General features: G+C 35.0%; 1 protein-coding gene across 2 annotated transcripts in view; it reads right to left on the bottom strand.

Annotated features, from left to right (window-relative positions):
- Positions 1 to 26576, bottom strand: part of CSMD3 (CUB and Sushi multiple domains 3) — a 1273428-nt gene that overhangs the window by 182163 nt on the left and 1064689 nt on the right. For both annotated transcript variants that reach the window (XM_046025880.1, XM_046025873.1), the window contains 2 exons: positions 1477 to 1590; positions 883 to 978 (listed from right to left, as the gene is read on the bottom strand). In XM_046025880.1, coding sequence (XP_045881836.1) covers positions 883 to 978; positions 1477 to 1590 — 210 coding nt within the window. The remainder of the gene's footprint in view (positions 1 to 882; positions 979 to 1476; positions 1591 to 26576) is intronic.

Here is a 26576-nt window from a genome sequence, read left to right as displayed (position 1 = left end):
ATGATAACAGGATGTTTTTTCTTTTTAAAACACATACAGATGGGATTAAAGAGTTTGACAACAGCCCAAAAAATGATATGATGAATTCCAAATAGGCTGATTCCTCTTATGTGACTTGTAATAGTGCCTTTTTAAATTCATAATATTATATACTGTTTAATGAAGGAATACTATTAAAAATGAAACAGTAAAATAGTATAGACAACATTATAAATGGGAGAAAGTTAATAAAAGTATCAAATCAAACATGTTCATAAATTTCTTAAGAATGAAGTTCAAGATACATTTAAGAATAAATACTACATGTTCATACACAATTAAAACAAAATGTTTCAAATTATAGCCCTTAATATTTTAATGATAATGTTGAAGCTTGTCTATAAAAGGTGAGAAGAAACTGTGTAAATAAGCTTTCAATTGCACAAAAATATTTAATAGCCATGAAGAAAGTTTGAAATCTCCTGAGAGAATGAAAAACTAAAATTTTAGAATGGAATAATGATTTCCCTGCATGTCTAAGTACATCAGCACAAAATTCTGTACATTTTTAATTTAGAATGCTAGGCTATGGGAAAAATAGAAGATGCAGAGAGTGAAGAGTTGTCAGAAAAAAAAATATTTTAAAACAATATGTTGGAAAGAAGGGAAATCATACTTGAGAATGATGATGGAAGCAATAGGTCACTTTTAACTTTGGTCAAATTAACAGTTTTCTAGTGATGGGGGAGGGAACAGGGCGAAACTTAAAAAAAAACAAAAAACTAAAAACAACTTTGATCTCTCCTATATGGTTATGAGGATCTCATCATTAATAATTCTGAACATAGCATGAGGAAATTGATATCATTCCTTAGTGTGTTTCTAGGCTACAGGGTCACTTACCTTGATAAACAAAGTGAAATCCCTTAGCTGTTATTGGTCCAACTGAAGTAAATCGAATTGTGATCTGATTACCTGAACTCAGTGGAAGTGATTCTCCTACTCAACAAAACAAACACTAAGATATCATAAATAATTTCATTCAGTAAACCTAACAAATTATATTAATTTACACTGTTATTTGAAAATGTCAATCTATGTTCTATCAAATTACTTTAAGATAGCCTACCTCTGACAATATATTTTCTTTGGGTTCAGTTTCAATCTCAACCTTTTTACTATAAGGCTTTTATTACATTTTGATACATATTGTCTCATTTCAAAAATAATCCTTAAATATTTTATATTACATTAAATACCACAGACTCAGTGACTAAATATTATATTTACTTGATTACAATCCCCCAAAATAGTTGGTTATATTTTTCTCAAGCGTTTGAGTTACTATTGTGTTTCTATTTTTGTTTAAAATAAAGAGTGATTCTATTTTCAGTTTATTTTTCATATGGATGACATAAATCTCAACTTTCACTCTAATACCAATCAAAGTCAGTCTTTAATCAATAACTGATGCATGGCAGTTCTATTAAAGGATACCTGAATGGGATCCTGAGAGGGAAGATAACAGAGAAGATTGCTGAGTTGGCCCATCATACACCTCAACAACATCGTGGAGTGATGTCTGGAAAAATACAAACTGGCCAAACACCACTGATCAACAGGAACCAGGAGAAGCAAACAAATCACCAACCATCCAAAAACGAAAACAAAAAACAACAACAACAAAAAAAAATAGAAAGAGGAGGAGAGAGAGAACAAAGTATTACAATATAATACTCATCTTTTTTCTACCTTTAAAAGAGGGTAGGTGCCAATTGGTTGATATGCCTAACACACATATCTCAGGTCATAAGGTAATGACCATGGCCTAAAAGCAATAAAATTTTTTAAATACTATTTTTTAAAAAATAAATTAAATGGGTATAACATTTATCTGTAGATCAGAAACCGTAAGGTTGGTGATTAATACTTTATAATAACTCCGATTTTTCCCATTGGTAGTTTGGTTCTCTTCACTTTGTGGCTCTCTTCTCTTTTTCTAATTTTTTTCTCCTCTTTTATATAAGATAGACAATATTTTAATTTAGGGGGATTTCTTTAGATTGCTTTTAAAATGCTGTTCTGCTATAAGTAATAATTTCACTGGAAAAATAGCAGCAAGATACTTTAAAGGTACAGTGTTTAGTTTACATTTTGACTTTAAAACGATTCCTAAGCATTGTTAATATTTTGCCAAAATCAAGAAATATAATTTATAATTCCTCAGCAATTGAGATATACAATTTTACAAAATGGTTTTTTTTTTTCATGGTAAATGCCGATCTGAAGTATTTATCAATAGATATTTATAAAGGTCTCTTTTTTGGACTTTTCCTTTAATTATATGTTAACTTTACATGCAGAAGTGACCCAAACTATAACTTAAAAGAAAGAACCTGTTCCAGAGCAGAAATAAGCTTGTATCGCTTTTGTTTTTTTTTTAAAGAAAAAAAGTAATAAAAATTATCCCTAAAACACTTTTTGAATAGAAAAATTATGGCATTTAAAAGAGTACTTTTTTAAGTTTAATAATGTTAAGACAAGGTGACTTTTATAAGCTCAAAATCACATTACTGTAATTAAACTATACATATATATATATTTTAAAGTTCATCATAATTTACACTTGAGTCAAGGTTATGGTAATCTCTGGTGGTCTCTTGAAGACAGCCTAATTCATCTGAAACATGCTGAGTTTTTCATATGAACACATACACATAATACTGTAAACAAAGATACACTTTTTTTTCTTTTGTGCCTGCTAAAATAAGCTGGTGATCTCAGTCCAGTTCTTTGTGAGGTAAAGGGAAATGAAGGCAGATACAGAGTTGTTGCTTTGAACAATTCCTACACATTGTTGTGCTATTTTTTCATAAATAATCCTCCTGAAAACATTTCTTAGAAGTTATGAAAACACATTTATGTTTCTATTGAATCAGATACATGCATTCTATTTTTTTTAATAGTTTACAAGTCATATGACATTTCAGTCCAGACCTTTTTAAAAGATCCATATATTGGTCCACCAAATTCCAAGCCATTTCCAAAATAATCCAAAAAATATTAAGAGTTTTTGTTTTCTGTTTTTGCATTTTTTTTTAGATTGGTGCTTGATCTGTTTTCAACAGTGTCTTTCAAAGTTTCTACTATAATGCAGATGTTGCCATTGCCTGTCCAAGTGCCCCCCCCCCCACCCCTGCAATCATGTTAGTCTAATGACAGGCACTTCGCTAAAAATACTGTGCGAAAGGCTCTTGGTAGATAAACTATTCTTTCTCTGTATCTTTTTTGGGAAGACATAAGAAAAAGAAACCACTTAAATTCAACATCGTTTAACTCTTTCTGCCAAATATTTCAAATATTTCCTTAGGAAACATGCCCAATTCCCAAGCAAACCACCACATTACAAACAATATCTAAAAAAAAAAAAAACAACAAAAAAAAAACCCCAAAACAACTCCCCTTCAAACAAACAAACAAACAAACAAACAAAACAACAACAGTCATCCAAGGGTTTTTCTAAGGAAAAAAGAAAAAACAATGATTTTTCTTGTTTTTAGACTTCTTGTTCATAACTATTACCTTTCTACAGATAGACCAGAATTTTGTGTCACTTGTGAACTAGATACGTTAAAAGGGTAACCTCTAACAATAGAGCTATAAACAATGCATATTTGCATCATGTTAAGTAATGAAAACTGTAGGGCATGCCCTTGGAGTGTCCTTAGTAACTTATGCCTGCAATTTGTGGTGCTAATTTTGAGATGACAGTGGGGAGAAGGGCGAAGGGCAGGGAATAAAGGAGTGGAGTGTTGAATCTAGCCTCATTAAGCACTTACTAACTAGTAGTAAGCTACTACTCTTCAACATGCTCTAACTGTGTTGACATACCCAGTGGAAATCTTAACTTAAAAATAACTTTTATTAGGGGAAAAAAAAAAAAAGTTACTCTGAGAGTATACTAAACCATTACATGAAAAGTAAAAATTTAAAGTATATTTTTGCATAAGTTTTCTGTGGTATGAAATATCAAGAACACTTGCATAGTGATCTGATTTCCTCTACATTACCAGGTTAAGTATTGCCTCATTAAATTATGTTACAAGCCGGAACCAAATATTTCTCAGCTAGAAACCTCAAGAATTAAATGGTAAACCTTGTGTTTGCTTCCCCAGGCCATCCACAAATGTCTGTCTTTAGTTAGTTTTCTTACATTCACACAGCAGTAGGTCTTCTGCTTCTAAAATATTCAGAAGGGCCAGCTGTACCCTTTGCATGGTTGAGGTCTTTGTAGGAAAAAAATGTGAAATACTTTAAGATGGATCAAAAGATAACTGGATGTTGTGTTGGGTGAGATGTTTTTTAGCCTACCCTTCTGGGTCACCTGTGTTTTTGTGGGGCTGTGGTATATGCAGTGGTTTATTGTCCAATGGACAGACCTGTAATTTCATTTCAGCATTCCATTCCGTGTATCTATGTATCGATCTGCCTCTCTATCCACTGATCTATACTTGGCTACTGAATTCTATATTAAACCACTGTAGTATTTACTAAAACCCTCTTTAATTCCTGAGTTAAATAAAATTTTTGATAAAAAAAAATTGATACATGTTTACTTTATATTTGCACGGGACTCAACTTACACTTTCTTTAAAAAACAAAACAAAAACCCTTTTAACACTGATCTACGTACCTCAGCCTAATGACTGGACCATCATTTTATTTCTAGGACTACAATTAACCCCCAAAGTCTGGGCTGATCAGGCAGTCTGAAATAATTATCGAGTCCTCTGTCTTCTTTCTCTTAGTTTCCAACAGAGGTACAAAGTTCTCTGCATCTCAGCTCCAGGGCTGCTTTCCCTCTCTCTGGAGATCTGCTTGTGAGTATCAAAAGCACTTTGTTCTCAGGCTATTAGAATAGGCTATAAACACTAAGCTGCTTCTTAAGGGAAGCACCACTCTAAGTGAATTTTTCCCCTTTCTTAGGCATGATAGATCTTAAAAATAATGTTTTAACTCCTTTGTTCGAAAACCGTTTTATAATGTTATATGTGTATTATTGCAAGTTATAAAAATGAAGAAAAGGGAAGCCTAATAAGGCAGAAATAAACATGTAAAATACCCCTACAAATCAGTCTATGAAAAGAATCTATTTATTATCACTGAAATTACTTCTGAGCCTCTTATTCTTCATATATTTTATTCTAGAACACAGTTTATTAATCTAATACTGTTGATTCTATCCTGTTATGTACCGGAAAGAACTGGGGTCAGAAAGCCAACTGGTCCAGAGAGAGTCTTTCTCTTAGACCCCATTAATTGTATTTGTAGTCATTCAGGGGGCAGCTTATCTTTACCTCTGGAAAGATGTTAAGTTAGCCAATTACACTAGTTGTAAACCAACAATAGGACATGTTGGGCACATCTTTTTTTTTTTTTTTTTTTTTTTTAAAGATTTTATTTATTTATTTGACAGATAGAGATCACAAGTAGGGAGAGAGGCAGGCAGAGAGAGAGAGAGGAGGAAGCAGGCTCCCTGCCAAGCAGAGAGCTTGATGCGGGGCTCGATCCCAGGACTCTGGGATCATGACCCGAGCGAAAGGCAGAGGCTTTAACCCACTGAGCCACCCAGGCGCCCCTGGGCACATCTTTTAATGCAGATCATTGCTGTGCTAATCATTTAATCCATTCTTTTTTTTTTTAAGATTTTTTATTTATTTATTTGACAGACAGAGATCACAAGCAGGCATAGAGTCAGGCAGAGAGAGAGGAAGGGAAGCAGGCTCCCTGCTGATCAGAGAGCCCCATGCGGGGCTTGATCCCAGGACCCTGAGATCATGACCTGAGCCAAAGGCAGAGGCTTTAACCCACTGAGCCACCCAGGAGCCCATTTAATCCATTCTTAAAAGCAAGTCTTCTACCAACCACAAAAGGGCAACATGTAGGAGGTATTCTAGGCTGCATTAAAAAAACAAAATTATAGGGATGTCTATCTCTGTTGGAAACTAAGTGGCTCAGTCAGTTAAGCTGCTGGCTTCAGTTCAGGTCATGATCTCAGGGTCCTGGGATCCAGTCCGCATGGGGCTTCTTGCTTGGCAGGGAGCCTGCTTCTCTCTTGGCCCCTGCCTGCCACTCTGCCTGCTGTGCAAGCTCTTTCTCTTTCTCTCTCTGACAAGTAAATACATAAATAAAATCTTTTTAAAAAAATTACAATTTAGATTTTTTAATAAAGATTTTATTTATATATTTGAGAGAGAGCGAGCAGGAACAGGGGGAGAAACAGGGAACCTAAGGCAGAGTTCGATCCCAGGACCCTAAAATCATGACCTGACCCAAAAACAGATGCTTAACCGATTGAGCCACCCCTCAATAGGTAGGTACCCCTATAATTTAGATTTTTAAATGTCACTTAGTCTGCTTAAATCACTTAAATAGAGAAAACCTCTAATTTAGATCAGATAGATAGGATATTCACCCTAACTTCAAAATTTCCTAGTTCATTTGCTCCCCCATGAGCAAAGAAACTCAGAATGAGACAGAACATTGTGTTGATCTATTTCTCCTTGTAGATAAAGCAAGGTTTATTTGACATCTAGTTTTTACAGTATTCTATCCAACCAAGATAGAAAGGCGGGGGTCCATTTACTGAGGCAGTTTGCACGATACAAGTGCTCACTTAACTAAGTTTCAAAAAGCATTTGTTTCCTCATTCTGCACCAGCTCTGCCATCTCTCCTTGAGTCACATTTGTTTAAGTCATGAGACTATCCATTCTGCTTAATGTAGCCATTTCAAATGTACATCAATAAATGATGAAAGGGTGGCTGGGATGGCATAAAGAAATTCCTGAATATTAATACAGCTCCAGAATTAGAAGGCCCATTGCAGACAGCAGTCTGCAGTATCTTGGTGGAAGTATCTTGGTGGAAAACAGCACCGTAGATGGGTGAGGTGTGACATCGTGCACAATAAGGCTTAGTGCCCAGAGGAGTGTGCATTTGTTTAGAACATAAGTAAGTAGTTCTCTACTCTCGATTGTTGCTGAATGTTCCACCATTGCCTAAGCAAGTCAGAAACCTGAAAGTTGCACTTAATTCTTGTACCATCAAAATAACTAGCTAGGGCATTCATTGGGAGGCTCACTGATTTAGCAATTAAATTTAAATGAGGATAATAAAACAAACGGACACGATTGATGTTATTCAGTGATTAGGATTGGAGTTATCGAATTAAAAATAAATATTGAGTTTATTCAAATACAGAAGGGTTTTAATTTTGCCTTTGTCAATTATGTTTTCCTCTCAGGAAGGAATCAGTCACAGAGTATCCCAATGGCACACTAGTTTTAAAAGGAAAAAAAGCCCTCAGACTCAGATGGGACCATGATAAAGGAGCTGATCTAACCATTCCTATTTATGGTAAAATTAAATGTCTAAGAGTTTGTGATAAATTCAGGTCTCATTCAAACTTGCTTTGATGTAAAAGGGATCAAATTTGGTAGAAGGCGGCAAGGAAGTAGGTCTCTAGGGGCAGTGGTAGTTGTCAGCTGGTCAGTAGCTCATTCACCATGTGCCAATGTGCTAAAATGACAAGATTTCTTTGCTCTGTGACAGAAAGGATAAAGCAGCTTACAGACTGTCATTAGATTTAGATGGACTAGGGCTTTAAAATCACAAATCGATGGGTCTGGAATGCCCTCATAAAGGATATATGAAAACTAGATATAATATGATATATGAAAGGATATATAAAACTAGAAAATTAGAGTTAGGTCAGGTTCTGGAATTGGATTTTAGGACTGAATCTAGGATTCAGGATACGAGGAAGTCTCTTCACCTTTCCATGCCTCAGCTTCCTCGTCTGTAAGATAGGGAATAATAAAAGTGCCTAAATTCATAGGACATCGATATTTATAAAACATTCCAAACAAGTACCTGAACACAGTAGGATGTATTAGTTACTACTATTAATATCTTAGCCTTGTAAATATATATGCTACAAATTTAATCTGAAAATTCAGTGGTAGGCAAAAGTTAATTGACTGTCGAGGTATTAGATAGCATATTTTTTCCCCCTCATCCTCTCCTTTCCACACATGCATATTTAGAACAACGTGTAGACTTAATTGGGTCAGAAGAGCATTCCAGGTGTTTTAATCAAGGTTCATTGAACTGATGATTTCAAAATGGCTATGCTCTTCTCTGTCACTTGGTTTTACATTCTGTCCTTCTGGGTGGAATATGAAAGTAGGATTAGCAGTTTTCTGTATGGGCTAAGAAAAAGGGAGCAAGGTGAGAGAGAGTTCTACATTTGTTTTAGTTTGTTCCCTTCATCTTAAGTCCTAGTCCCTCTGTTGCAAAAGCATTGAAACACCATCACAAAAGAAATAGTTCCACACAGAGGGGAGTCTGGGCTGGAAAAGGGAAAGAAAAATATTGTAAATTCCTATTAGATCTCAGCATGATTCTCAACATGCCTGTTATCCTTTTCAAAATCTATACATTCTTTTGTATTCTAGGGTTCATTTTGATTGTATTAGGCACTCAGCTGGTTAGTTGCTCTGTGAAAAAATTGTAAAGAAGTCCCCCCTGTTTTGCTCAGCTTGCATTTTATTCACCAACACGGCACAGAAGAAAACACACATGTGCACTCACACTACCAGCAGAACGGAAATGAGACTCACATCAAAGATGTATTTGGAACTGTACCTGATTATATGTGCAACCATAAAAAAATGACTGTTGGTGACATACCAAAATGTTTTACTACCTTTATATGAATTTTGTCTCATACTTTTCACCTCATAAGAATACTTCAAGACAATATTTTAGCAATGTCCATGTATGCAAAATACTTCCTTCTTCAATTAGTAACATGTATATAGAGTACTCTTTGTTCTCTATATGCTCTGACTATGAAACTGATTATTGTATTAAAAAACTCCAAGGCTGCTTTTGGGATATAATGGTCACTTGAATACTTCATGACTTTAAAAGCATTCTCGTTTAAAGATGATTACAAGTGTCCAATTAAACCTCAATTTTATGAAATACATATATAGAGAGTGAAATATTATATATAATATAGTTTATAAAGTTTTTATATATATATATATAGTGAAATATTTTAACAACTTATTCAAAAGCACCAAAAGACTGAACATTTAAAATCAGTCCCAAATCAAAGTAGTGTGTTACTTATTTTCAAAACGTCATCTGTGGGGTGCCTGGGTGGCTCAGTTCTTATGCATCTGCCTTCGGCTTAGGTCATGATCCCAGTGTTCTGGGATAGAGCCCTACATCGGGCTCCCTTCTCAGCAGAAACCTGCTTCCCCCTCTTCCACTGCCCCTGCTCATGTTCCTGCTCCCGCGCTTGCTCGCTGGCTCTCTCTCTCTCTCTCTCTCGCTGTCAAATAAATAAATAAAATCTTAAATAAAGAAAGTCATCTAGCACTGGAAAAGTTTGAGTAGAAGTTGCATTGATATAATAATAATTGAGAATTTCATCAGTATTTTGGAAACTTTCACATTTTCCACATATCAGTTAGATTCCAAATACATATGGTTATTATAGTACAATACTAGTAAACTATTAATTCACAATGAGGTGCTTTACACTAAGATAGCGTTTTAGTTAAGGTGAGTCATGTGAATCATACGCTAATTATCTATGGGCTATTTAAATCAGATAGAAGTTTGCCTCCACCATAGGTCCTGCAGTCAATCTTGCCCTTGAGCAAATAACCTAGAAGTACTACATTAGTCAGCATCTCACAGAGTACCATGAAAACATGCTGGTTCTGAAAAGAAGTATACCAAAATCTTTTTATTGCAATTTTGTAATAATCAGGAAAAGCTGTTATTTAAAAAACAAAATCATGTTTCTGACCATGGTACCCAACCCAATTGTCCAGTAAATAAGTAGCTCCAGAAATCTTGACCTGTTTTGAATTTGTAACAGTAAACAGGATGATAATTTATTTTCCTGTTAGCAGTTTCCTATGTGATACCTGTACTGATCTATAAGCTAGGTTTACTGACTAAATCCATGGTATTTACTCTCAGGCTTCTCTGAAGCTGGGTGTATATACTGTGACCATTTGCTTATCACAAATTTTCAAACTACTATAACTTCTTTTAAACATATGGGCATTATTAAAAAAAAAAACCCTTATAGCAAATGTAGTTTGGTTTTTTTTAATTGTTTCAGGAACAAATATTTATTCAACTGCAAGCCAGCAGCTTATCTGCAATTTGGCAGTTGTAACATTTCCCAATAGCTGAAAATTAATTTGGTGATCAAAAAGCAATGAAATCAAGAAAAACACAATAAGCAATTCTATTGCATGTTTAAAAGAATTAAAACAGAAAAGCAAAATTAAAAGTTTAAAGTGCTACAATATTTTATTAGCACTTTTATTTTGAACTCAATTTCAATTTGGATGAGTATTTTCCTCTAACCATTCTTAAGTCTTTTTTTCTACACATTTGGCAGAATATGTCTGCCAAATCCCAATGAGGCCAGACAGATTTAGGTCAGGAAAATATTCTCATGTGGACTATAACATAAGTTAGTGGAATTTTTTTATTATGGAAATTTCCAAACATATACAAAGTAGAGAGACTAGTAAAATAAACACCCATGAACGCATCCATCCAGTTTCAACACTTTTGAACATGTCCAATTTTGTTTCATTTATTCTCTCTCATTCCTCCTATATCCTCAACCTGGGAATACTTTAAAGCAATTCCCAATATCCTACCCCTTTTTCATAAAGGCTTCAATATTTACTTCTAACAAATGAGGACTTTAAAAAAATAACCACAACTAACTACTGTATCTAATAAAACTAACAATAATTTCTATAATTTAATAAGCATTTCTTGATTTAATTTCCTGATTCTCTCCTCTCCAAAACACACACACACACACACACACACATATATATAATTGCTTTGATTAACTCAGGATCCAGACAGGATCCACACATTCTATATGGTTGCGGTCACTAAAGTCTCTTCCAATATATGAAATCTCTGACCCCCATCTTATTCTGGATGTCATATACTTATGGAAAAATATGTGTCTTCTGAAGGCAGAAGGCTGAAGTAGGATAAAACTCAACTGATCACATTTTCCTGTCGTCTAGGTTTTGTTGAGAGTTTATTTGATGAAGCTACTATGAGCAAGCGATTTTCTGTGCTGAACACCTCTGAGGTGCTGCTATACGGATACAATTCCTGATCCTCTGAAATCCCATTTCAATCAGAGCATTTTGTTTCTCTGTTTTATTTATGGGACTTTCACATACGATTCAGCATTAAGCCTGGATTCAAATTCTTGCTTTCACTGAATTCTTTACACTCTGCATATTGCCTCCTACACACGCCATGCATTTTCTGCAGGCTCAGCACCTTGAACCACTCAACTCTCAAAGTTCCCCTGCCTAAGAATTCTCTAATTGGCAAAATTTACATCTACTTTAGGATGACAGATGGAGGGGTTCATCATAGGGCAATATTTTAAAAGAGTTTCTCAGTTAAAAAAAAAAAGTGTTCTTAATAAATAAGGTATTATATATCCTGTAGACTCTTAGAAGTTTTTAGCAGTAGATTTTAGAATTCAGAAGAGTAGCAGGGACAGCTCTCTCTGCCCATTGGTCCTGTACTGTGCTTTAATAAAACCACCTTTTTGCATGAAGAAGAAGAAGAAGCAGAAGCAGAAGAAGCAGAAGCAGAAGAAGAAGAAGAAGAAGAAGAAGGGTGGAAGAAGGATCTGGTAAATAATTGGTAAATTGGTAAATTGGTAAATAACTGGTTCTCATAATGATTTACAAAATAAAATATTAGTAATAAAAAATCTGGGATTTGCAGTTCTATAGACCTGGATTTGACCAGCTTTGCTATTCAGTGTTGTATGACCTTCACCAAGCTAGTAAACCTCCCTGAACCTTTTTCCTAAACTACAAAATAGTACTAACTCTAGGATTGTTGTAAAGGTTAATCTCTAAAGCATCTTGCCCAGCAGGTGCTTAATAAACACAATATCACTCACACACACACACCCCATACATACCTTGTGACCTTTGTAATCTCTTATTTAAAAAAATAAATCTATATATAATTATATAAATAAATCAAATAAAGCATTATTTTTTTTAACTCTACCAAATGTGATGGTTAGTAGTAATAGTAGTAATCTTAACAATGAAAACAAATAAGAGTATACCAATTTTGGAAGACACCTTATCATTCATTTAGTCCAAATCATCAGGTGTTAAAAATATGCTTTTAGTCCTTTAACCTTTCTCAGAGAATACATATACACATATTAGAGCATAAAAGAGTTATTGAAATAAATCTACAAGGGGCACCTGGGTGGCTCAGTGGGTAAATCCTCTGCCTTCAGCTCACGTCATGATCGTCATGATCTCAGGGTCCTGGAATCAAGCCCTGCATCGGGCTCTCTGCTCAGCAGGGAGCCTGCTTCCCCCTCTCTCTCTGCCTGCCTCTCTGCCTACTTGTGATCTCTCTGTCAAATAAATAAGTAAAATCTTTAAAAAAATGAAATAAATCTACAGGATATGTATTATTCAAAGAACACATTGAATTCTGCTGGGGGGAAACTGGTCTTATTTACTGTTTCAGTTCTCCAAAACACTTTTCTTCTATAGCTATTTTTTTTTCCTTTTAGAAATAGTCTCTAACTATTATATTGTCCATAACTAAAGATAGAAAAAAATATTTTATGCTAGTCTGGAAAGAGCTACTCTTCTTCTTAGTACAAAGAAAGTAACTTATCTCATTATTGTTGCTTTTTAAAAAAGATTGTATTTATTTATTTGAGAGAGTGAGTGAGTAAGAGAGAGAGCATGAGTGGGGAGGGAGTGGAGGGGCTGAACAGGAAGCAGCAGCAGACTCCCCACTGAGCAGGGACTGCTCCCTGGAGTCCCAACATGGGACTCCAGCCAGGGACTCCAGGATCATGACCTGAGCCAAAGGCAGCATCTTAGTCAACTGAGCCACCCAGATGACCCTCACTATTGCTGTTTTAACATTTTTACCATCATTCTTGTTGAACTTATCACTGATTTTTGGCAATACCATTATCAAAAGCATCTAATATTCTTCCAGAACTTCATTCCAAATCCCTTACCATTATTAAGGTAGGCATTATTTACTATGTGCAAAATACCATACTGTTGCTGAGAAACTTACAAATGGAAATTCTAGATATATTGATAAATTCTGATATTGACAAATATTGATAAATTTCAGTTTCTCATATAAAGATTTTTCACTAGAAAATCATTTAGGTGTACAGACAAGACTGAAAGAAACTTGAGATAATTTTTTTTCCTTCACTTGTGGCTCATATAAAATTTATTTGGATTCATAACATCACTAGTTGATAAACAATGAACCTGCTGATATTTGAGGTGGATGCATAAATCTATTGTTATCTGCCTCCTGACCCAGAACTTTGTACATACAGATCAATTTAGTTCCTTTTAAGAAAGTTTATGGATATATTATGTTAAACAACTCTTCACTGAATTAATAAAATCCCACTTTGTGGATGTGGCCTTTTGTTAACATAGAACTAGATCTCATGGAAAATTAGATATATGGATCAGTGGAGACCTGTCTTGTCTCTGTTCTCATATTGGGCCAACTTACAACTGATAAATGAGTTATGTTCAAAAATATTATCAGTACACTGTTAAGATTTTAAAATGCATGTTCTCATGAAAACAATGTAAAAATGACAGGTGTCCAGATAAACTCAGAAGATCAATTTGACCTAAAATCTGTGTAGTTCATGAAAATAATGGAATATTTTAACTGTACAAAAGATTCATAATCTGTCTCAATTCTTTGTTTTACAGAAGAGGCAACTGAAGTACAAAATGGTTGAATGATTTGTAACAATAATCCTATAGGAACATGCATTCTAAGCTCCAATTAGAACAACAAGAAACACCCGTCAGGATTTGGGACTTCATCGGGAGAAGAAAGGTCAAAGTCCCTAGACATAAATAACATAATTACTACTCCTGCATGGAAAACACTGCTTGATTTTTTTTTTAAAGAATAACTGGAATACAATATTATATATTTCAGGTGTGCTATGCACAGTACAGTAATTCAATATTTTATACATTATGAAATAGCCACCATAGTTAAGTCATTCCATCTGTCGCTATACAAAGTTGTTACAATATTATTAACTATGTAGGTCAATATACACATATTAACTATGATAAATTTAACTTTAAGTTAGGCACAGTAAGGGATTAACAAGAAAACTAAAAATAAAATCGGACAATTATAATAGTATACTGTAATGTTATGTAAATGTGATCTCTCTATCAAGATATCTTATTGTACTGTACTCATACTTCTTATGTGAGGATGTGGGATGATAAAATGCCTACATGATGAGATGAAGTGAGGTGAATGACGCACGCGTGATGTACCCTTAAGCTATTATTGACTTTCTGACAATACCTCAAAAAGAGGATCTTCTGCATCTTGACCACAATTCACTGCAGGTAACTAAAACTGTAGAAAGTGAAACAATGGAGAATGTATTCAAATTTCTTGGGTTGTCTAGATATGTCAGAATCCTTCTAAATATTCTAAGTTACTTAATAAGCCATAATTCCAATGGAAATATCTCATATTACAGCATAAAAAAGCTTTTTAGTTACACGTGCAAAATTTATTCAAAGACCTGTATAAAGCATTTAGCTTTTAAAAGAAGCTGTGTGAAAAATGTGTTTTGGATTGTCTTCAATGGAAAAATGGTTGAAAATTAATCATTTTGCATCTGAGTGAAAACAAGCTAAAATAGCATCACCTCAGTTCTTCCCAAACTACTTGTAGGAAAAGTTCAGAGCACTAATCAGTGCTAGACACAAAGATACTTTAAAAATATGACTTCAAAAAAGAGCAAGCTATTTACTAATTTGTTTCTTACTACCATAACAAAGAATAATTAGGAATGCACTTAATTAAATATTTAAAAACTAATTATAATCACCTTATTATTATTTATTAAGAACATATAAAGACATAAAATACTTGTGCATGTGAATCACTTTATATTATATATGGTTAAATAGTTTACAAAACCATAGTAACTAGCTTCAAAACACAAATGGAATATTCTGTTGTGTTTTTTTTCCAGTGGATGAAATCTTACTTTAGTAGAGATTTTAAAAGTCCCCCTGGAGCTCAAGGATACAATATGTAATTCCATAAAATTATTCAACTTCCCCCAAGTATGTCTGACCTTGATCAAATTACAGTCAGATAAATTTTACTTCTTTTCCTATTTCCACTCTTCTATTTCTTTTTTATTTTTCATTTAATAAGAATTTTGTTTACATGATTCTTTCATAACAATTATTCTGCATAAATAACTAAATTTTATTTCTTTTTTTTTTAAAATATTTTATTTTATTTATTTATTTGACAGAGAGAGAGGTGACAAGTAGGCAGAGAGGCAGACAGAGAGAGAGGGAGAAACAGGCTCCCCACTGAGCAGAGAGCCCGATGCGGGGCTCGATCCCAGGACCCTGAGATCATGACCTGAGCCGAAGGCAGAGGCTTTAACCTACTGAGCCACCCAGGCGCCCCTAAATTTTATTTCTTAATTGTTAATTGTTAGAGAATTTTTACAGTTAGATTATGCTGGGCCCCAATCGGCAGTTACCATTAAGCAAAGAATTCACAGGTAAAATTAGACCATTATAACTTATTTTATATATGATATTCCAAAGTAAACAAGAGATCCTGAAAACCTTTGGATTGAATCCTGTAAAAGGGTTACACGTGGTTTACAAGTTTTGAGAATCAGAACTATTAGAAATTTTACTCAAAATTCTATTTTTATACATTTTTTCATATTTAGATAGATACAGTGTATTAAAGGATATTCTGACTTCAATTTGTGAAATCCAAATTTTCTTTCAGGTTAATTTGGACTATTTGATGGATTAGATAATTTATTTAGATTCATTGGAGGGCAAAAAGGAACTGTGAGAAAAAAATCTAAATGAAGCGTGTTGTCATTGTTTTATGGCCACATTTGCTATACTTACTTATGCTGGCAGAAGATTGATGTGCACTGTCAGGTTTTACCTATGATGACCTAAGCAGTAGGCACTATTAACCTCATTTTGAGGAAGAGGACACTAAGGCCCCAAGACCACCCCTATGGGAACTTGTGTAGCTCAAACTTATACTCACTTTTAATCACTGTAGTAAATAACGGCATATCAAATATATTGGACACAGACTGGATCATTTTTTCACATTTCTTCTTCCGTATGATAAAACTATTTTCATTAATAATCAGAAAGTAATTAATAGATAATTATGACCAGAAAGAAATACAGTGAAATTTTTTTACACTGTGTGTATAATATACATGCTTATATATACAAAATACGTACAATAGTATACACACATACACACACATATATAATATGTGTCATGGTATAATGACACATATTACAGTAGTAAAAAGTTCAAAATAAGAAAATAAATGTTATGGTATAAAAAGGAAAGATGTAATAGAGCAATATTTTAATTTTATGAATGTAATTTTGCAAAACATGGGAAAACTTTTACTAGATTTTGTACTCTTTCAGTTATTTACATCTTAGGCAGAAATAAAAATTGCAGGTGTTTACCTAGGATGGATTAACCAAACTAAGTCAAATTCTGCTTCTTAGCCTGACAATCAGTGCTCTATCATACTGATACTATTTGAATGAAGGAATACATAGTACAACAGGGTCGGAGACATGAACTATAGTGAACCGGAATAATTCTAAATCATTAAAAATTTACTTTAAAAAATGATTGTGGTTACTTAGTTTTAGTGTATCAAGGGCACAAATATACAGTAAAATAAAAATAGAATTAAAACAAAATAAAAATACTAGGGAATTGGTGTGTGTGTGTGTGCATATGTGTGTAAAATATTATAAATTTAATTGCATATTTTGGGTACCTAGGTGGCTCAGTCGATTAAGTATCTGCCTTTGGCTCAAGTCATGACCCCACGGTCCTGAGATCAAGTCTGAAGTCAGGCTCCCTTCTCCCTCTGCTTCCCATGAACAAACAAATAAAAATCGTTTTAAAAAACTGATTACACATTTCAATAGATAGTTTGCATTGACTGCAAACTTTCTATAACATTTTTACAAATGATTCTTTAGCATTAAAGGACCTAAATAGAATCACATGTCCTGTTTTGTTTTGTTTTTTAAATTAGGTAAAAAGCTGGGAAAAAAAGGAATTATTCCATCCTATGAGTGGTTCTTGGACACTCTGCGACCCTTTCTTCTTGTCTGTTCATGAAGCCAGGCTTCATAGCTTGATGCCATCACTTGTAGCTCCTAAAATTATTATGTTCTGCTCCTCCAAATTCTCTGATGCTCTGTATCTACACTCTTTCAGTTTCTTAGCTAATGTCTAGTCTCTTTGAAGACTCAGCTCAGATAAGTTATCACTGAACACTCAGTACCATTACCTCAGAATTGTTGAAGGAGCGGCTGCTCAAATATGCTTCTATCATGTTCACTGCTTATTCTGGTCTTTCAGGTTATTACACTATTTTGAAATTTTGATTTAAATACCTTTTTTCTCTCCACTACTTAAAATTATTTATTTGTGTATCCCAGTGCCTACTTTTCTGGCACTTACAACCTATTTGTACAATGAGTGTGGAAACTCCAATTATGTACTCCCCCCCATCCCCTCCCAACAAAAACCAGAAATGCTGAGACAATGTTTTCACTCTTTTCAGGTAATCAACACAATACCTTGCAGTCATTTCAAATACCAGGTGTGAGGAAGGGTGCGTCAGCACGGCTCTCCTTTTTCATTTTCTCTGTTTTGTCTCACAAACAATCAATATTATTTAAGCAATTATCAATCATATCTGACAGAGCTTCCTTAAATATAAATGGAGTTGTCACAAGTTGCTTAAAAGGGGTAGCAAAAATGAGGGTGTTCAGTTCACTCGAGATTGATGGCCTCATGTCCTTACGAAGGCAGTACAGATGCCACCAGTCAAATAAAGACAAGCTGCCTGTCCTCGGCCAAATCTCTCCTCACTTGAGGAAAGGTATTTGCCTAGTTACCCAATCCACTTCACAATACTTAGGATGACCTAGTCTGGGTCCACGCTAGGTCCTGAGGTATAAGTGTTGCTTCCTGGAGCTGTTTCCATAGCCCTTCCTTCTTAAAAACATGTACATAGAAGCCCGCAGGTTCTTTCTTTCTGTCTTCAGAATGTGTCTTGATTCCAGTTGACCACCTCCTCTCTTCCCTATTCCCATCACCACCTCCTCATTTCAGACTCACATCATCTCTCACCTTCTCTGTGACATCCCTGTGTACATACCCAAAGCAACTCAACTTCCTGCTCCTCACCTGTATGGAAGTGAGTAATCTAAACTACAAATCTACTTACATCACTTCCCTATGTGACAGTTTAGCTGTGGAAATGACCAGATGGGCTGAACGAATGGTTCGGTATTTTCATCAGATCCTGCCCCTCACCCAGTTACTTCCCTGGCGTCTAATTTCTAAGGCTCACCTAAAGTTTCATGCACACCGCCACCACTTCCGTTAAGAAAAATGCTTACAGATACGTTTTCACTTTCTGATATGAACAATAAACCATATTGATGTTTTATTAATGCTCATTAAATAATAATAACTGCTTTTCAATTTTTAGAGTTTTGACCTGTAGTTCACTCTTTGGAAAAGGAATTTGGAGGTACTAAAATCAGAATATAAAGAATAAAAAAAAAAAAAAGAACTCCAGTACACACAAAACTTACTCTTAAAACAGAGATGTAAAATAATTTCATAGTAGAAGGTAAAAACTTGGATATACCAAGCAAACAAATAAAGTCTTGATCTTAAGGAAAAGAGGCAAAACAAAAAAAGGCTTGAAACCTTGGTCTTAAGTTCAAGGACAGATGACAAGTCCAGTCAGTATCATTTTATTCAACAAATATTTATTGAGTGCTTATAACATATAAACAAATATTCTTGGAGCTCACAATATACAGTCCCTGCCTTCAACAATCTCCCCTTACTACCCTGAACAATAAATTCTAATGGTGCAGATTTTTTTCTTTAGTGTTCCTTTCATGCTACTCCTTGCTCAGAATGCCCTCCTTCTTCCCCTCTAACTGTATGACATCTACCACTTTGCCAAGAGGAAGCAAGGCTTATTTCCTACACAAATCCTTTCTGAATTCTCATCATACAACCCCACGCGTTTTTAACCCACTTGAACTCCTGGATATTAATACCTGCACCATCCATTCTGATCTGCATATATTGCTCTTAGTTCTTATTTAAAGGTAATCCTTGATGACAGGAACTCATGCTACATTAGGTATTGGGGACACCAGTGTAAAAACAACGGGCACAGTTATAAGTATCATGGAACTGACAGTGTAGCATAGAAGACAGTAATTAAGCACTGAATTAGAGGTATACAAAATGAATACTATGACCCCACTGGGTGACGGAGTCAAATAAAGGTACAAAAACATTTTTTGTATTACTACTATGAAAACACGTAAGAATGGCTTTATATGCTCTCTTCCTACATAGATTTCATCTTAGGCAGAGAGTTTCAAAAGAAATTGTGGTTAATCATCAAAAACTGTGGGAAACCCTAAAGTCACATTGAACTTACTAATATATATAGACAATCTGTAATTAAACACCTTTAGGACCCAAATCTCCAAAGTAACAAATTCATTTACAAACATGAAAGTATGTAACCTCTGTTGGCATAGGTCACCAGGGACTTTTTCTCTATTTTTAAAGAACTTAAAGTTTAAAATTATCCATGATTTTTCAGTAAACAAAACTCACCAAGAAACCACTATTCTGTGAACCTTACGGAGAAACAACAAATTAGAGGTCAAAGTTTCTGTACTTCAGCAATAGGTACAATTAAAAAAAAAAAAAGTTTGGTGCCCTGAGTAATTTAAAACAATATAAATTAACCTAATTCTCAGCAATAACTATGTACTTTGAATGCCAATGAAATAGCGATCATTTTTGGAAAGTGAGGTCAGTGTCTTTATTTATCCCTAATAATTCCTGCATAAAATCATTTTATAAATACCTTTTAGAATGTCTTTGAATTTTTGCCCACATATCTGAGGCAGGGAGGAAAACGAACATAATTTTATTGAACAGGAGTACTTGTATTATATATACCATGTTTTCCAACTTCTAAAATCACTTTTGCAACTCCAATTCTCTATTTCTTCCCTCATTACTCTCTTCTCCAAACAAATCCAAGAATGATCTAGAAGCTATAAAATGATTCACTGGAAGAGTGGCAGAAGCCAGACTAAGTGGGAAAAAAAGAAAGCAGTTATCACCAACCCCAGGGCTTCCCTCTATAACTTTTTCTCAGATATATTAAACTCTGAAAAAAAAGTTACATGAACGCAATTAAATTTACTCATATGTAATCACTTATATTAATCACTACCTTTGCCAGGCACTCAGGGTCAGTTTGAAGCATGCAAGCATCTAGTTGATAACTGCTCTATTTAGTTGCTCCTTTAAACTAGTATTTTTATTTACTGAGGTTAGAGATGAACTGGCTTTTAAGTAACAGAAATGAATCCATTTTTACGTTCAAAATATGGGATTATATGAATATGTATTTATAAATGCGTATTTATGAACCAGACACTACATCTCTTAGGAGACATAGTAAATGGTTCACATAAATCACCTGGTAAACAGCCTTATGCCATGCATTATTCCTTTCCAGAATTCTAACTGATGCCAACTGCTGATTTCAGATAATACTCAATTCCACCTAATGTTGTCAAGAGAGAGAAAAGGGGATTTAATTTAGTTGTTAGGGCTGTGTGTGTGTGCACGTGTGCACATGGGAGCATGCGTGTATATTTACTTCCACTTGAGGTAATGAGACGAGGATTCTAGATGGGAAAGGGGTTAATTTCTATTTTATTTTTTTCCTGTGGACTATGTCTGTGCAGCTGCCTAAGTTCAGCCAGCCCAAGATCAAACTCTGAAGATAACTCAAATATCACTGTCATCAAGCCAGTTCCTAACCTCATGGATATTAAGGTAATTCATATCATTAGTATATATGCCATTGAATTACAATGGAAAGAGAAATAAAACTGAGAGAAGGCTTCACTGGATATCAGACACCTGCTCTCTCCTTGAGTTTTGATGCTTAAAAGGCATGTTCTATTAATAAATAGAAAAATTAATTTTATCATTAAAAACATTAATACTTATAAAAACGTATTTTTTAAAATACTTTTAAAATATATTTCTTTTTAAAGCTGACTGGTAATATAATAGAAAGCTGAGGAGATAATTTCCTTAAGAATCATTTCAGGAAAAGGCAGTTTTTCATTGTGTATTTATTTTATACATAAAACTCAGAGTATATACTTTAAGTTTCAGATTGTTAGTAATGACTTAGAGAAAAGGACAGTAAGAAAAATGAATGTTGATGAGGTATGGCATGTGTCTACTGTTTAATTTCTTTAGAGAGGCAGAGCTTGAACAATAGAGAAGTGATGGATGATTGCTGCGGACTGCACTACTCAATAAATATAGGAAGGCCACCTTGAGCTGTAAAATCTACTCTCTCTACAAAGTGAACATTTTTTGAGCTGACCCAGGCTTGTCACACTGAATGTGAAGCTTGCTATGCTTTATAGCTACATGTTACTTTTCAGGCATTGACTGGTTACGTGGTGAGCATGCGTGAAGTACTGCATACTGAGTAATCATCTCAAAAATAAACATACCAAAAATGGGGTAGAGGACAAAAATGTTACTGAGCATTAGTAAAACAGAAACATCCTTCTTCATTTCCAAATGTATTCCTCCTCCCTGTACCAGCTTGTAAAACTTTTCTTTTCTCTCTCTTGGAGAATCCGCTTCTCTACCTCAGTTTTTTTGTTTTTTTTTTTTTTCTTTTCCTTTTTCCTTTTGCCTCTCTGGTTCTGCCTCCCCCTCTCTCTTCTCTTGATTCTGCATCACACAACCCGACTGACCCTCTCCTCTTGATTCTGTATGATGTGATCCTACTGAAACATATGAAAACTAACAAATACCTCCTGCAGGCAAAAATAAAATGAGTGAACAAAGCAATAATCTAAAACAAAGTGAAGAGTAAGGCTAACAATGCTCATATATTAATAAATATGTTCTTAGCACACACAAGTAAGGAAAACATGCCTATTGTGTTTGGTATTGCCCCTTTCTATGTACTCAGGGATTTAGAACAGAAAGTCAAGACCCTAGGAGTTTGTAAAGATTTATTAGATCAGAACAAGTATTATATTTTTGATGACTTAGAGTGGTATGCAGTCAAATGCTCTACCACTGAGCTATACCCCCAACTTAGAGTGGTATGGAATGGAAAAGAAATTGACAAAACATTAGAGAAGAGAAAAAAAAAAAAAAGATCAGCGACATCCCAGGAAGAAAGGGAAACTAAGTATGAATTGGGTTGAGAGGCAAAACATTCCTTCAGGTGGCTTTCCATCAAAAAGTTTGAAAGTTTGTAACGACATTAGGTGCTAAACTATTATTATTATTATTATTTTTTATTTGACAGAGAGAGATCACAAGTAGGCAGAGAGGCAGGCAGAGAGAGAGAGAGGGAAGCAGGCTCCCTGCAGAGCAGAGAGCCCGATGCGGGACTTGATCCCAGGACCCTGAGATCATGACCTGAGCCAAAGGCAGCGGCTTAACCCACTGAGCCACCCAGGTGCCCCTAAACTATTATTTTTTACATAAAGACAAAAAACTCAATTCTGAAGAATATTTACTTTAATGCTTTGTTAGAACTATTTCCTGTGATCCATCTACATTTTGGCACAAATTACAAAGCAGAAAATTAACTGTGGCTAGAGTAAAGTTTTATTCCAAAAGTACAGATTGTAAGTTCAGGTTGGTAAGTTCAAACAGAAGTTTGTGTGAGAGCTCTGCTATCATTGTTTATTTAGAAATAAATTTAGAGAGTAAGTTCATATTCCAAGAAGAAGAAATAACTCACTATTGTAGACAGCTACCTCCCAAGGGCAGAAATGATCTAGAGCAGGAAAAGAATGAAGAATATTCCTTTTGTGTATTTTACCAACATTCTCTGTGGAACAGAATATAAGTTCTTGAGGGCAGAGAAGTCTAGAAACATATATATGTGTAATTTTTACCTTAAAAACATCTACCTGAACAATTATCATAATTTTTTGCTTTACAAATAACTGCACAAGTATTTTTTTTTCAGAAGTATTTACTTAAATTAGTAATTACCTTTAGGATTTAGTGAGTTAATGAATTAAACAGAAAGTAGTATACCACTGATTTTGGTGGCAAATTCTTTGTTACGATCAATTATTGCATTTATTGTATGAATCTCTACTGTTGCAATCCAACTGAATTTACTTGTGAAATCCTATTAGTGTGTATTTGGTCTGGTAGCTATTTTATTACTTAAATAGGGCATAAGAGATAAAACTGCTAGGGAACTGAATAGGTTTTCAAAATAACAAATCCAGACCACTTCCATCTGCTGACAGAGTAAATTTAGAAATCTTCACCCAGGTCCAAGCGTTCTTGAGAAGTTTTTCAAGGCAATGTGAAATGGCACTTCCGAGTAAAATTTGAAAGACTCTAATTACAATCCCCTCGCTAAGTCACAAACAAAACAACTTTGGGCAAGTTAATGAAATAAGCCTACCTCATTCCACCATTATAAATATTAAATGAGATAATAAGGAAAGCCCCTAGCATAATCTTTGTGCACGATCATCATGATTACACTTACTTTTATACAATGTACGTGGCAGAGCTGGGATTTAGAACTAGGTTTGTTGTTTAACTCACAAATGCAACTGGCAGTTGACTCTGCTAATTTATTATCCTCATCATTATTGTTGTAGCTACATTTGTAAGCGTGTTCTTTTTACTCACCTCCCCACAGCTACAAGCATTCTTCTCTCCCTATTATGGACTTTTTAGTCCTTATTATTTATACCAATGTTGTGTTCTTATTATTGCCATGGGTGTTTTCATAGTGTTCCCCCACCCCTCAGAATGAGGTCATAAAGTTTTCAAAAGAGAGAAAAACAGTAACATTTAATTCCTCTTGGCAGAGGTAAATTTACCATGAGGTTAATGAAACTGGCTTTGCACCGTGTCCTTCCAGGACCCTGGAAGAGGACCATCAATGTTTTCACAGCAATATATGGTTTGGCAACATTTGCACAAGTAACATAATGCTTTTTTTTTTAGAGAGGGTTCCCTAAACTAGCTCAGCTTTAGGCTATACAAAACCTGTCCATGAACTCAAAAAGACAGTTTATTTATTTGTAAAGTTGTATCCACTGTATTTTTTTTTAACGAATCCTATAAATAGTTCACCAGAGTAGGTTTTCTGTTAGCAGCATCTCTTGACTGACTGCACACATTCAGCAAACAGGGAGATACACATGGCTTCATCTGCTCTTAATACTGACGAACAGCTACTCTTGGAGTTGGCAATCAAAACAGCATTTTTTTTTTTTTTTTTTCAGAGAGAGAGAGAGAGAGAGAGAGAACAGGCAGACAGAATGGCAGGCAGAGGCAGAGGCAGAGGGAGAAGCAGGCTCCCTGCTGAGCAAGGAGCCCAATGTGGGACTTGATTCCAGGACACTGGGATCATGACCTGAGCCAAAGGCAGCCGCTTAACCAACCGAGCCACCCAGGTGTCCCTCAAAATAGCATTTAGATTTTTGGAGGAGTGAGTAAAACCAGCAACACTGTATCACCATCAAGACCCTGGCATGACTGACCATAAGATCTGACCTTTACTGTCCACCACCCATATAATGTACCCACTGACCTTTGTCCCACATTTTCTTTAAGTTCTTCTTTCCAGCTTAAGACCTGGTGGGCAAAGCATCCCATGATAGGAACCAAAACCATCCCCTCAAGCAATATCACTGCCAAGATGAAGAGTTCTGGCCAGCTCAGATCACTTAGACCATATTGAGCTCAACCACTGCCCGACACACGTACAGATGGACCATGGATTGACCAACAGTCACCAGCTAAAATCTCCACCCAAGAAGGAGCACAAACTCACTAACAAAATGTACAATGTATGTAGAGGCATGTTTTCTTAAGGCACATGTGCAACATTACACCTACCTCTACATATGATGACAAAACTCCCCTTTCTGAACATTCATCCTAACCCTAAACAAAAGGAATCCATTCACTTGCTTAGGGAGTCCTGGCTTTGAAAGTTGTTCCCTGTGATCTCCTTATTTGCTGCAAATAAAGTTTCCTTTTTGTGACAACTCCCCCTGGTGTAGTCTCTACCTACAACTCACCAATGAGCGAACTCACATTAGTTCAGATATACCTGGGGGACTATCTGTTTGGGGATGGTGTTTTTTTAAAATTAGAATAGATTTGATTCAGGACAAACAATATATGGAAAAGTGATGAACAAGCAGTTGTTTTTCCTGAAAAAAAGAGAATATATATTTGATATGGGAGAGAGAGCATTAAATCCTCAAGCATATTGTAGGGGCCAAGGACAGGCCACTTTAAGATGGGCCACTTTGGCATAAATATTATTTTGAGTTAAAAGCAATCAAAATCAGCAGATTCAATAAATTTATTTATCTTCCCAGTCAAATGCCTGCTTGTACCAGAAAGAGAGTTAGTAATAGAGATCCCTTTTTACCTAAGAAATTTATCTACATAATAGAGCAACCTTTGTTTTCCAAACATCTCATTTCACTTTCCTGCTAATGATCTTTCTCTCCTCTGTATCTTCAGACCCTACCCCTCTCCTCAGCGCAAATAAGTATTTGTTGCCTCACTGTCTTTGGAATTTCCATGTTTGTGTGCTATTAAATCTGATTTTCTCCTGTTAATCTGTCTCATGTCAACTTGATTCTTAGTTCAGCCAGAAGCACCTTAAGGGCAGAGGAAATTCTTCCTTTTCAACAGTGCCAACAACAATAATAATAGGAACAACCACAAAATATATCGACAACAAGCAGAGTGCTAAATGCTTTATAAACATTATCTCTGAACCCTAAATAATTCTGGGAGGCGGGTATTAATATCCCTGTTTCAGAGATGAGGTACTTGACATCTAGCATTAAATAATGGCATTTGACCATGAAGGCAGTGAAAGGCAATCCAGTACTAAAACCAACTCTGTCTGACCTAACCGTTGCACCTATTGCTCATCTGGTGTATACCAGAACTGAAAATCTTGGCTTATAAAAGTAGGAAAGTGGTTGCAAAACTTTATTCATCATTAGCTCAGTTCTAAGGTCAGATTTCTTAGGTGCATTTCAATGAAGTCAGATCCAGGCTTTGGAAACTAATAAACCTTGGATATATGATGCAACAACTTAAAATATTTTTGTTAAGTAATCATTTTTCACAGCAGCTAGTAGAGTGCTTACTAAGGCAAAACGATAGATGGGACACATTTTTTAACTTGGGTACATTTCAAGATAACGTAAAAAATGAT

This window comes from Meles meles, chromosome 1 (genome assembly GCF_922984935.1).
Source record: "Meles meles chromosome 1, mMelMel3.1 paternal haplotype, whole genome shotgun sequence".
Lineage (NCBI taxonomy): Eukaryota > Metazoa > Chordata > Mammalia > Carnivora > Mustelidae > Meles > Meles meles.
Note: the sequence above shows the minus strand (reverse complement) of the source record. Positions and strands in the feature narration are given on the sequence as shown.